The following is a 12,263-nucleotide window of genomic DNA, read 5'->3' as shown; positions in this document are numbered from 1 at the left end:
GATAAGAGGATGACTGTTTCAATAGAAGGCAATGTGGATGATGCTAAAGCCCTCTTCAAGCCTCCTGAAGAATGTCAAGGTGAGCAATCTGCTGAAAATTGTCTCCTAATTTCACTTTAGCATCTATTCACCTCACACCTGTTTTTTCTCCCTTTTTACAACCCTTTCGATCCTGCTCAAGGCAATAAATGCTTGCTTAGTCTTAATTCACAGCTTTCCCCATCACTGCATGTCCTACTCATTGAAATGCTATGACTTGTGTTGGTTCAAAATCTAATGGTTATGGAGCACCTTTGGAAAATATTAGATTACCCTTCATAATCCGGAGTAGTACTTGACCATTATAGAGCACCTGTACTAATGATAGAAATCCGAGATATAAAGAAAGGATTACCCAGTGGATTTTAATATGCAAGATGTCACTTCTATGAAAAAGCTTGCCATTTGCATTTTAGGCTGTGTGCCTTAAACATAAGCCCAAAAACGTGCCTTGTTTGCATGTAAAAACACGTGAGGAAATAATAGGAGGTACGCTGTGAACAGCAGATAGAAGGAACTTGGTGCAAAGCAGTTCAAGGGTGAGATTTGAAATGCAGTCAGAGCTCACTCACTTAATAGGCATCTTGATTTTATTGCCACTCCTGGTTTCATTTTTAACTGGTACCATTCCTCTCTTTTTTTAATACAGCAGATGAAGAGAGTGATTCTGACGCGGAAGAGGAACAGACTACGGTGAGTAAATAATGCCTTTGGGGTATTCTTATCATGGATTTAAAGGGAACATTGAAAAGTAGAGTGTGGTTTCTGAGAAGAAGTCCTGAGAACAAGATGCTTTCTCCAATAATGTGAGTGAGACTAGTTATGGAGTCTGTTGCGAGTTAACTTTCTGGTAGGAAGTTGTGGCTGTCGTTCACGCCACAGCCCATCATCTCCTCCCCATCGTTCTAAAGGCGACATTGGGTTACAGAACTAGACAGAAGTGTTCTCAACCTACTTGACACCTCACCATCAGTTCCCTATGAAACGCTGTAAGGAGGTTGTATCCTGTTAAGCATTCTATTCTCTCTAGCCCCAGCCTGCACATGTATGCGGAGGCTAGAGGGCATGGCCACTCTGTTAAGTCACACCTGGCAGTATGCCCATGATCAATTGTCCGTATACTCGTCAGTCATATAAGTTGTTTCCCAGTTCAATTTGACCATTCACTTTGAAATTTAATGAGGTCATTTAATTATTGTCCTTGCCCTAGTGTTGACTACGCAGTTTATTACAGAATGTCCTTCCATGTGCCTTACTTGCACTAAAGGTAAGGTGGGTGGTTTGGAACCACCTGGCACCATTTATGTGCAGGTAGAACAGAGAACCTGTTACTTTGTTGTCACAGTGAGGCAGTGCTCACACCCTGTATTACAGTGCTATGATGTTTTAATTGTGTATTGTGATCAGAATTTTCAGATGCCAGAGATATATCTAAGATGACACACTGGCTGACCTGCTCTAACCAGAGGAGGCAACTATCCTCCATGCAGGCATAGGGAGTCTTGATTGAATATTACGCTGAATGTTATGACTGGTGGTCTATAGTAGTTGATGGTTTAAGAGGGATAAAGTGCTCTGTATACATCTCCTATTAGCTGCCTTATGTGACAGTCCTGCACGTAGCCTAGTGTAAGTTTAATAGCTGCTGGTTAGGCTTGGAACAAGGAGGGTGGCCTGATGTTCTACTTGGGCAGGACCATGCTCGTCCATATGGACGTAGAGAGCTTGCGATTCGCTTGAGGAATGGAATGGTCTGCCTCAAGTCTCCTTGGATCAGAATACTTTGTGTTGGAGTACCTGAGGTGGAATCTTCACGGTTGCTTTCCACTGAAGACTTATGCTCCGAAATCAAAATTGGATCCCTCTCAGAATTACCGTACCTTGCATACCCTAAATATAGGACTAGATGGTTCCAGGCCCATCCTGAACCATTGCTCCCCACCCTTCCAAAAGAATCCGTAGCTTGGACCTGTTGTCAGTACAGTGCTGTGTTCTCCTAAATATGAATAGTTTGCCGACATGCATGTGATGTGACCACTGTAGATCACTTTTTGTGCGGGGCTTTCCAGTCCCCTATCCGTGTGCTGCTTGGTGGCGACCCTTTATTTATTTACGACTTATTTATTGACAACGGTAATACTCGAGCCTTGAAGCTACTGGACTTGTCTGCGGCTTTTGACACAGTCGACCATATCGTTTTGGCTTACCGGGTCAGGGCCAAGGGCTTTGGGATTCAGATTTGAACTGGATCATTTCTTTTTTGAGTGAGAGATCCCAATCAGTTAGACTACCTCCTTTGTGTCATCTGAGGTACAACTGAATTGCGGGGTACCACAAGGTTCCTCTCTTTCTTCTCACCATTTTAATATCTATATCCGCCCCCTGGTCAGTCCCCTTAAGAACAAGGAAATTAACATATTTAACTATGCTGATGATATGCAATTGCTATTTACAGTCAACAATAGACCCACGTCTAGACAACAATTTCAGGACAGTATGCTGTTCATCCGGGATTGTTTGAACAGTAATCAGTTGAAGTTGAATTCCAACAAAAGTGAGATAGTTGATTTCCAACAAAAGTGAGATAGTTATTACAAAAAGTAAGGTGGACCATCGCATCCCATCACTCTGGCCCAGGCGAGATGGGTCCCTCTCCATCGCCTTTAAAAGTGGTAAAAAGTCTTGGGGTCATCATTGATGAGGAGTTATCATTTGATCAGTAGGTAGGGTCTGTGATATCGGCAAGCTTCTGCAAAGTGCGGCGCATAAAAAAGATAAATACATTCTTTACTAGGGAGGCTCTGACCCAAGTAATAATAGCTCTAGTCATGTCTAGAATTGACTGTGCCAGTTTCCATTACTTCGGTCTTACCAAAGTCCTGTGCTTAAGCTCCAGTTAATCCAAAACCAGGCAGCTCAGTTGTTATATGATGTGCCCAAATATGGCCATATCACCCAAGTGACGAAGGACCTTCACTGGCTGCTAGTCGTACAGAGATCTATGTTCAAGGCGTGCTGTATGGCCTTCAAGGCCTTGTATCTGACCTGTCCTGCTTTCGTTAAATCGCAGATCATCCAGTATTGTTCTACCAGAGAACTCAGATCTTGCCACCTACACTATTTGGTGGTCCCTCTGTGCAAATAACATTGAACTGGAGGATGGAGGCTCTCCGTCATTGCCCCTCGAGTATGGAATACTGTGCCCTGCTGGATCTACTGTCCACTCCTAACTACACCAGATTCAGAGAGCTTCTGAAGACATGGCTATTCTAATAGCCTTCCCAATAACCATGGATCTAGGCTGAATTAGCAACCCAGCGCTAAGAGACCTTCTGGTGAACGTGCTCTTTAGAAATTGCCCATAATAAATAGATAATAGTTAATACAGCCCAAACTGCTAAGATGGAGAGATATGCTTCTACCTCCTCCTCCACTTGACAGCCCCTCATGGGCTTCTGAGAAATCTTTCCCTGTCAGCGACAGCCCCACAGACAAGTGCTACCAGTGACCAGTCTCTCTGTAGCAGGCTGTAATCCTGAGAAGATAGTTTGTCTGAAAACCGCCCCTATGAATTGAAAGGAAAGGTAAAAAAATAAATCTTTTTATTAAGTGGACATGCTTTGATCTTGTCCACTTGTTTGGGAAATTCCTCTGTTCTCTGTTTAATCTATTCTCTTTCCAGAATAATATTTAAATTTTGCAAGGAGTCACCTTAGTTAATTTCTCGCCCAACAATTCTATCTTCTAAACTTCTGAAGTTAGCAGGCTGCCTGTATTTCATTTATAGAATGTTTGATATTGATTCCGAAATACATCAAGACGACACATATGAACAGTAGCACCTAACTGTTTATCAAAATCTGTGGTGTTGACATGGATAGAATGCTGCAGTGACATCAACTGCTAGTAGTAGAGAGGCTGACTCCAGGTGTGTTTATTTGTATGTTGCTGATGCCTCCTGACTTGAATGGCTACTGGCAGCGTGCTGCACTAAGAATCCTTGTGTTCTACTGCTGATTTATGTTTCTTCATCAATACAGACTGTTGCAGTGGCTATCTCTTTATGTTAGAGGCTGAACAAAAATAATTGTGTGAGCAATTTGAGTACCCCGGGTATATCTTGCTAACGTTACTATTTGGTGCATGTGTTAAAGAAGGGCACCATGTAGTTCCAGCAATCATCCCACCTTCCAGCTAAGGAAGAGATATACCCAATTTATCATTGAAAGCTGCGCCATCCCTACTCTCTATGTCGTATTAAACAATTTCTTTAGCGATCATCACAAAAGTTGAAGCAGAAAAGAGGCTAAACTTTTTTTTACAGTTGCCTTGTATGAGTAATGTACTAAACTCCAACATTATACTTCCACAATTTTCTCGTGCCCTTATCCCATGACCCGACTGCACTTGTAACACGCACACTTTATTGGCATTTTTATCTCCTGGCACAGTCTGCATTTTTTCCATTGCTGACCGCCCCAGTTGCTGGCTCCCACACTCCATGTGCCTCTCCAATGCAGATATTGCCTGCAACTCTCTGGCCACTCTTCTGAGAGTAGACTGCCGTAGCGCATGTGTCTCATGCTATTTGCAATGTCGAGAGTGTTCTATAATGCAGCATCTTCACGTAGAATATTACAATGCCTGCATACACCCAAATTAATTCATTATGCCTTGCTCTGAAAGTCACCTTTTACCACATTTTACAGTTACTTGCACTACTCAAGCCCATGATGTCTGTTTTTTTGCACCAATTATGATGATATACTTTGTATATTTTTACCTGTTTTATCTTTATAGAATACACCAGACATGTTGTCAATTACTTGGGGTAATAGTCTTCAAGGAAAATAATCTACTACAGTGTTTAGATTTTTTCCCTTTCCTTTAAGTATCTCAATGTTCATTTTGTTGGGGCATGTCTCATCAGGCAGGTCGTAATGCTCCATAAGTCTGGGTAACAGGAGCCGATAAAATTGAGGCCTATGCAGGAGTAGTGGGGTACACCCCCCCCAGTATTTCAGACCTATTCTTTTCATTATTGCTACTACTACGTGGTGTGTGTTTTTGGCATTTTTGTAACTTATTAGTAATTCAGAAGAACTTCCTTGTAGGTAGATGCAATAACTCATTTGCTGTTGTTGATAGGATGTTAAACTATTTACGAAATACTTGATTGTTATGACTATATCTTGGAATTCCTTAATGAATGGCCTTGTTTAAAATACAAATGTGAGCTAACTGACTAATTCTACTGCTCATTGTTAATTCTTTTTAATAATTGTGTACTACTTTGCTGTTTTTCCAGCCGCCCAGTTACTTTTTATGCGCTTATTTGTGTTCCACCTGATGGCTGCCTTTTTGGTTTATGCTTTTGTTGGCCAGGGTGCCATGTGCTGCTCCTATATTGCCTTTCCTAGCGAGTCTAGTTTGTTTCCTGTCTTATACCACCCAAACAACCTCAGTAATAACCTCCGTATTTCTCTTCCTTAGAATTGTCTTGTGTGGTATTGCTAATTTGGAGGTAGAGAATACTGGGGTTGCAAGCTTTAGGCTACAACCTACAGGAAACTGATTTCCTGTGTCGATTCCCACATAGTTTCCCTTGGCATGCTACTTTTTTAATTTATATATCTCTATTGGCATTTATATTGATACATCATACAGTAGAGCAAATGCAATTAAAGGTATCATCTAGAAGTGAGTACTCGAACATGGCCCATTGTGTAAAGTGGATAGTAGCTTGCAAGCATATCACACAAGGAACATAGAAAAATGTGGCACTTGAGACAATCAAGATCATTTCTGGCAACATATTGCATCTAATCTGACAGAGAAATTATCAAATTTCCCGTTAGAAATTGAGAACAAACCAACAATCCACAAAAACCCTTCAGCTAGTGCCATTAATAGGCAGCAGAACAGAGAGCTATATTCATGACTTATGAGCTCTTGCAAATCTACGTGTTAACACACGGCTATGTGTGGGGGGTGTAAACTACATCTGTACAAGGACCACTGAGCAACGGTATATCTGCTGAAATTGCAGCACCCATTGTTAATGTTCGCTCACTCCCAGGTGTCACCTACAAGTATTTCATTTGTTAACTATTAAATTGGATCCAGTATTGATCACTGAAACCTTCTCGCAAAAGAGTTCGAATCCAGTTTTAGGAATCTCAGTTCCTGAAGCATATAAAATTGTCAATCAGTAGTGGTGGCAGAAGGAGGTGGCATCAAAGTAAATCATAAGGAACATTTTAGCTGTATGAAAACCAAAAAATTGTGATTGTGGTTTCAAGGTGTTACGTTGTAAATGCAGCACCTCCCTGATTGACAGGAGCATTTGTATTTATCATTCCCTGAATCAAAGGGTCAGGCTTGCACGGTTTAATCGGCAGACCATGTGCTACTCCGCGTACCAAACAAAGTAATACTGTGAGATTTTAAAATTTGCGTTAATACAGATGTTAAACTTAAACAAGAATTTCTGCAATCTATCTAATCAGTTGGCAAAAACAACCTGCTCATTTCAGAGGACATATTTTGGACCTTCTGTGGCCCAGAAAGAAACACTATAATTTATACTAATTGATTTCACTTTTAATCAGCCTTCCTAAAAACCCACCCCATAAAGCAATACGTAACTTGACAACCTATCGACCATTGAAGAAAATCAACATTCTGAGAACTAGTGAAACCTGAGCTCACTTCCTGTTCCCAGTCTATAACTTTATTCAGGTCAGTGAAGCCTTGTGTAACTTTAATACAGCCTTGAAATTAACCTTTGATCATGACGCCTCCTAAGACCATTTAAGCTTAAAACTAAAATACTAGAGAATAAATGATTCACAGTCAACCCTAAGAGTTGATTGCTTCAAAGAACAGCAGAATGAAAATGACACAGATCTTCATCAGAACTAGATGCTTCTTAATGCAAACAGCATCTGAAAGTGAATAAAGGACATATTTTTCTAGCTCATTTTCTATTTAATTGTTTTTTTTACAATCCTAGAACACATCTATTCTAGTCCATATAGTACTTATATAGATGTCTGTCTGACTTCTAATATTTACACCCCAGATTATTGCAAATAATTAATTTTACTTGGTGCGAAGTGCCAGAAAGGATATGCGAGATTTAAAAACCCTCTATGAAGTTCTCACAGCTTTGGGATAAGTAAAGATAGGACCCCCAGTTAACCTCTACCCCCATCTCTTTCCATCACTACATTTCCATGGAACTGTCCGTCACCCCTCTTAACATTGTTAACATTGTAAATTGTAAATGTTACGTTAGACATAAGCCATGTTCACCAAGAATGGAATACCGAACTGCCTATTGAAAACGAAAATCTAAGCCACAGCATCCCTGCCCATTACCTTTTATACCAGTTTTTGGCAAATGACAGAGCAAATATTGGCCGATCAGTGTAGAAGGCACCAATAGTTTCAATGCCTGGCAGCAACTTTTTTGAACAAGACCGAGAGCATAGCAGCATATTCGATCTCCTTGGATGACCTTTGATCTATGCTGGACTGTCTACTTAGCAGCAGTAATCCTATTGAATTCATCTGCCACTTTGGGTGCACCATGCCGTTTCCCTGATTGGTCTTTGAGAAATAGGAATCACAGGATCAGAATAATCATGATTTCTGCCCTTTCTTGAAGGAGACTTTCAACCAGTGACTTTACAACCATATCAATCTAAGAGTTAATGTCAAAGGGTGGGGTGTACCACTAGTCTCATCACTCTTGCCAATGGTTTTCAGTGTGTATCTATGTCCTCTGTCAGATCTTATGGCGTATTGGGGGGTGTCCTACGCAGATGATCCACACTTCATTGTGCACCCACCTTAGTTTCAAATCGAAAATAATGCGTGCTTGGGCTCCAGAAATGGTTGTCTACCAACGTTTTAAAATTGAATGACAACAAAAAGATCTTGGTGGAAGGTAAGAACCAAGCTCGATATAAAAATTGTATCTGGCCGCAGTGCCAGAAGCCAAGGTTACGTTTCTAGGTATTATCTGTGACAATATGCTGACCTTGAAAGTCACGTGAATGCTCTCTTCGCATTTTTTTGCGCTTTCAAGCTCATTGGAAAAATCTTACTCTTTCTACATGAAGTACATCATGCCAAAATAGCCTCTGTTTGTGTCCTCTTTAGAAATGATTACTGTAATATCCTATATCTTGGAATCCCAGTAACTCCCTTGGTAAGCTACAAAAAATACAAAACATTGCAGTGCCAAAGGTTGCCTGCATGAAAAATTATTTTACTGTGTATGAAAAACGAGTCTGCTTTCATTTGATGTCTGTCAAGCAAAGTCGTGATTTTAAGATACTCTGCCGGAAGCACAGAGTGTATTGCAAAACTAAAAAGTTATGCGTTCAAGAAAGTTTCAGTTGCTATATTTCCCTTACGGTCAAATTCTTTTTATTTACTCAGGATCTCGATGATTCAGCTCAGTGGTTGCGGGGGCATTCACTTTATTTTTTTCACAGGTCCCAAGCTTTGGAACCATCTCAAACTGCATTTTAGGTTAATTCCCTCACACATATCCTTTCGGAAGGCTCATGAAACATGAAAATGTTCTGCTGAAGTTGTACTTTTATACCATCTTTAAAATGATTATCTTCATTAGTGTCTAGAAAACTGCTAGCTGAAACTTTTGTTTTGTAGGATTAAAACATTGATTTTTGAATGTTCTTCGCACCAAGGTGTCCTTGTCGTGAACATGTGGCGGATTAGGATAAAAATGAAATGATTCAAATTTCCTTGATTGCTGCTGGAAGTGTCAAATGCTTTTCACCGAATTCAGAATTTGATCAGTTTACTCAAGTGTCAGCTGGCCATGGAAATATAATTTCGTCATACCCTGTAGACACCCTTCGTCTCTTTGGTCATTAGTATCACCCTCCCTTTCCCGACCCTTGCTTAGGTACACTGAAAAAGGGCTAAGGCACAGACATAGCAGCTCCCAAGGCCGTGTGGCAGCTAGGTAGTAAACCAAACAAATTGAGCCACTAAAGGAAAAGGAAAACAGATGTCAGGATTGCATTAAATAACAATCACTTGGTGTAAATAAAGGACACCTCTAGTCTCTTGTACCCTTCACAGTACAGTGGTGAAATGCACAATTTCAGCAGTGAGCAAATATTGTGTAACCTAAAAAAAAAACGTGTAGTTAAATTGAAAGAGAAATGTAAACAATGTGTGGGTGAGTAATATTTGTAATTTTTCCCCAAGTAGAAATCTTATTTTTTTAAACTTGTTATTTTAGGCAGTTTAATCTATCTGAGTGAGTATTTGTACTTGAAGTATTTGCACTCAGCGAGGTCTGTATGTACTGGTATGTTTTCCATTCTAGGAGACTGTTACCTAAATCATATTTATTCACAAATGGTGTGATTCAGGAAATTCGATGAAGTAGTTGTTATGTAATAATTCTGCTGCACCCTACAAATCCCAGTAGTGGGCAATTACTGGGTAGATGTAAAGGCTGATCCTTCAGAAACGAAGAGTGAACCAAACTGGATTCATTAATATGGGAGAATGTGGTTATTATTGTAGCGCATCGAAACATGGAGACTTATAGAGAATGGTGCTGACGGAGAACTGTCTAGTGGTGACAAAGTAGAGAGGGCGGGAATCCAAGATCTTGTTAATGGTGTGCTATCATGAATTGAACTCTGGCATTATGGAAAGCTTCAGGCATAGACTGTGGATCAGATGCTAGGAGGTCAAAATATTTTGTTGTCAGTGCTTGCCTGCCTTTAGAATTGACTGTCTTTTTCCCCCCCAAAATGCTGTAGAAACGCAGGCGCCCAACACTAGGAGTACAGCTCGATGATAAACGCAAGGAGATGCTGAAGAGCCACCCACTGTCTGTCTGCATTAACCTAAAGTGCAAAGGTAATGAAAGTGTGCATGAGAGCAGTGGTGGGTTCAGAAGGAATGCATGAAGGTCTTGCGATGTAACCAGCAGGTGATGACCCAAAATAATAATAATATGTAGTGACATTGGTTTACAATTGTTGGACTCTTAGATGAAACGTTCTTTGACCTGATAAATGTAATGCAGTAAACCTACATAGTTGTTTCATTGATAATTTTGCACGCATGTGCTTTGTTCCCTAAGTAATTTTTTTCCTTTTCATCCTCACATATCTCAGTGACAGTTGTAAGCATTAGAATATCTCTGATATCCCTGTGTTATGGGCGGATCTTTACTCTTCACAAGGAGGCTCCGAATATCCATTAGTTGAGTCCCCTCTCTGCCCTTCAACCTCCAAGATACCATTTTTACATATGTGGCACTCCTCTGTGAGACAAACTGTGTTTACCTCTCCAAGACTTCTCACCGCCTCAGGAATGACACTTAAACAACCTAGCCGGCACGGTGCATCCAAGGGTAGCAGAAGAGATAATCTCTCAGTTTCCCCCCCCAAAGTGATGTGAATATGCTGATGTTGGAGGACCTTGAATGTATTGCAGAGCCAGGGTCAATGTGGTTGCCCAAAGAGGCACTAAAGTATCAAACAGTGACACTTCTACTAGGACTGGGGTCTCCTCTTTTTTATACATAATTCTGTGCTCCCAGCGCCGCATTGTTATTTTCTCAGGCTCCTCTCGTCATCCTCAATTGATGCATTTCATCAATGCTTTTTTGCGGGACATTGCGGTCTACTGCTGTTGGACTCTCTCATCTATATTCTTTATGCCCTGAGGTTGACCCCATTAATTAAATTCCATATATAGAAGTGACTCAGATTGTGAATTATTCAGCAATGTTATGCTGTAAAAATAATGTGCACCAATGTATATGCTCCTACCAGAGGTGCTCTCTGAAAACCTAGCCAGTACAAGTGTGCTAGCTAACTGGTCCTAGCCTGCTTGTCACCACAGATGTGTTTCTGACCCCCAGGTGTGAGGGCCTTTGCTCTCAGAAGGTTAGGAACACAAGCCTGATCGGGCTGAGAGTGTTTACACCCCCTCCCACTTGATGGCTTGCGAGTTAGCATTCCAAGTCAGGGAGTTTAAAAAAGCCGTCGCCGCCTTGGTATGTAAATCTGGCTTCCGTCACAGGAGAGGGTGCCGACACTTCCAACCCCCCCAATGACCAGGGCCCGTTTGGCGCCTGGGCAAGTCAGGAAAATTAGTAGTCAGAGAGGAGTGTTCACCTTCAGGTAGGTTCCACCCCTAAGGTGGACCGCCTGAAGTGAAGACATTTCAGAGTCTACCATCTTTGTGATATACTTGATGGCTTTACTGAAAATAGAAATGTTTGGTATCAAACATCTCATATTAATAAACCCACACTGATTCAAATGTTAAATGTATTAGTACATGCACCCAGAGGGCACTTTAGAGTTGCCCCTTGAAAACCTGCCAGCTACTGTTCTGACTGCTTTAATCCAGCCTGTCACCACAGATGAGTTTCTGACCCCCAGGAGTGAGGGCCTTTGCCCTCAGGAAGTTAGAAACAAAGTCTGGTCGTGCAGAGAGGGCATTTACACCCCTTACCACAAGATGACCTGTGAATTAGCATTCCAAGGCAGGGGGCCTCAAGGCTCCCTCTGCCTTTGGCACCCTCTGAAAACCTATCTACTACTAGTGTGCTAGCTGACTGGTCTTAGCCAGCCTGCCACCACAGACGGGTTTCTGACCTCCATGGGTGAGGCCTTTGCCCACAGAAGGGCAGAAACAAAAGCCTGGTTGGGCGGAGAGTGTTTACACCCACTCCCACTGGATGGTGTGCGAGTTAGCATTCCAAGGCAAGGAGTTTAAAAAAGACACTGCCTTTAGTATGCAAATCTGGCTTCCCTCACAGGAGAGTATGCCGACCCTTCCAAACCCCATTGATCGGGGCCTGTTTGGCACCTGGGCAAGGCTGGAAAATTAGTAATCCAAGAGGTGTGTTCACCTTCAGGCTAGTTCCACCCCTAAGGTGGGCCACCTGAAGTGGATACTACTTTTCAGAGTCTACCATCTTTGTGAAGGCAAACTTAAGAACTGCGGGACAGGGTTATTCCCACTTCCCGCAGGAAGTGGCCATTTAGGAGGCATAGTGACCGCAGGGGCAAGTAACCCATTGGCTACTACCCTACACTCCCCTACCACTCCTAAATCTAGTATTTAGGGGAGCCCCTGGCACCAGAAAATCCGATCCCGCAGACCCAAAAGAAGAATGACCAAAGAGCTGCGAAAAGTAAGAACTG

At 41.7% G+C, this 12,263-nt stretch overlaps 1 protein-coding gene across 3 annotated transcripts in view; it reads left to right on the top strand.

Annotated features, from left to right (window-relative positions):
- THOC5 (THO complex subunit 5) overlaps window positions 1–12,263 on the top strand; it is a 242,432-nt gene that overhangs the window by 139,826 nt on the left and 90,343 nt on the right. For all 3 annotated transcript variants that reach the window (XM_078667190.1, XM_078667189.1, XM_078667191.1), the window contains 3 exons: window positions 2–79; window positions 689–732; window positions 9,858–9,957. In XM_078667190.1, coding sequence (XP_078523316.1) covers window positions 2–79; window positions 689–732; window positions 9,858–9,957 — 222 coding nt within the window. The remainder of the gene's footprint in view (window position 1; window positions 80–688; window positions 733–9,857; window positions 9,958–12,263) is intronic.

Source organism: Lissotriton helveticus, chromosome 11 (genome assembly GCF_964261635.1).
Source record: "Lissotriton helveticus chromosome 11, aLisHel1.1, whole genome shotgun sequence".
NCBI classification, from domain to species: Eukaryota; Metazoa; Chordata; class Amphibia; order Caudata; family Salamandridae; genus Lissotriton; species Lissotriton helveticus.
This window is presented reverse-complemented; position numbering and strand designations above follow the sequence as displayed.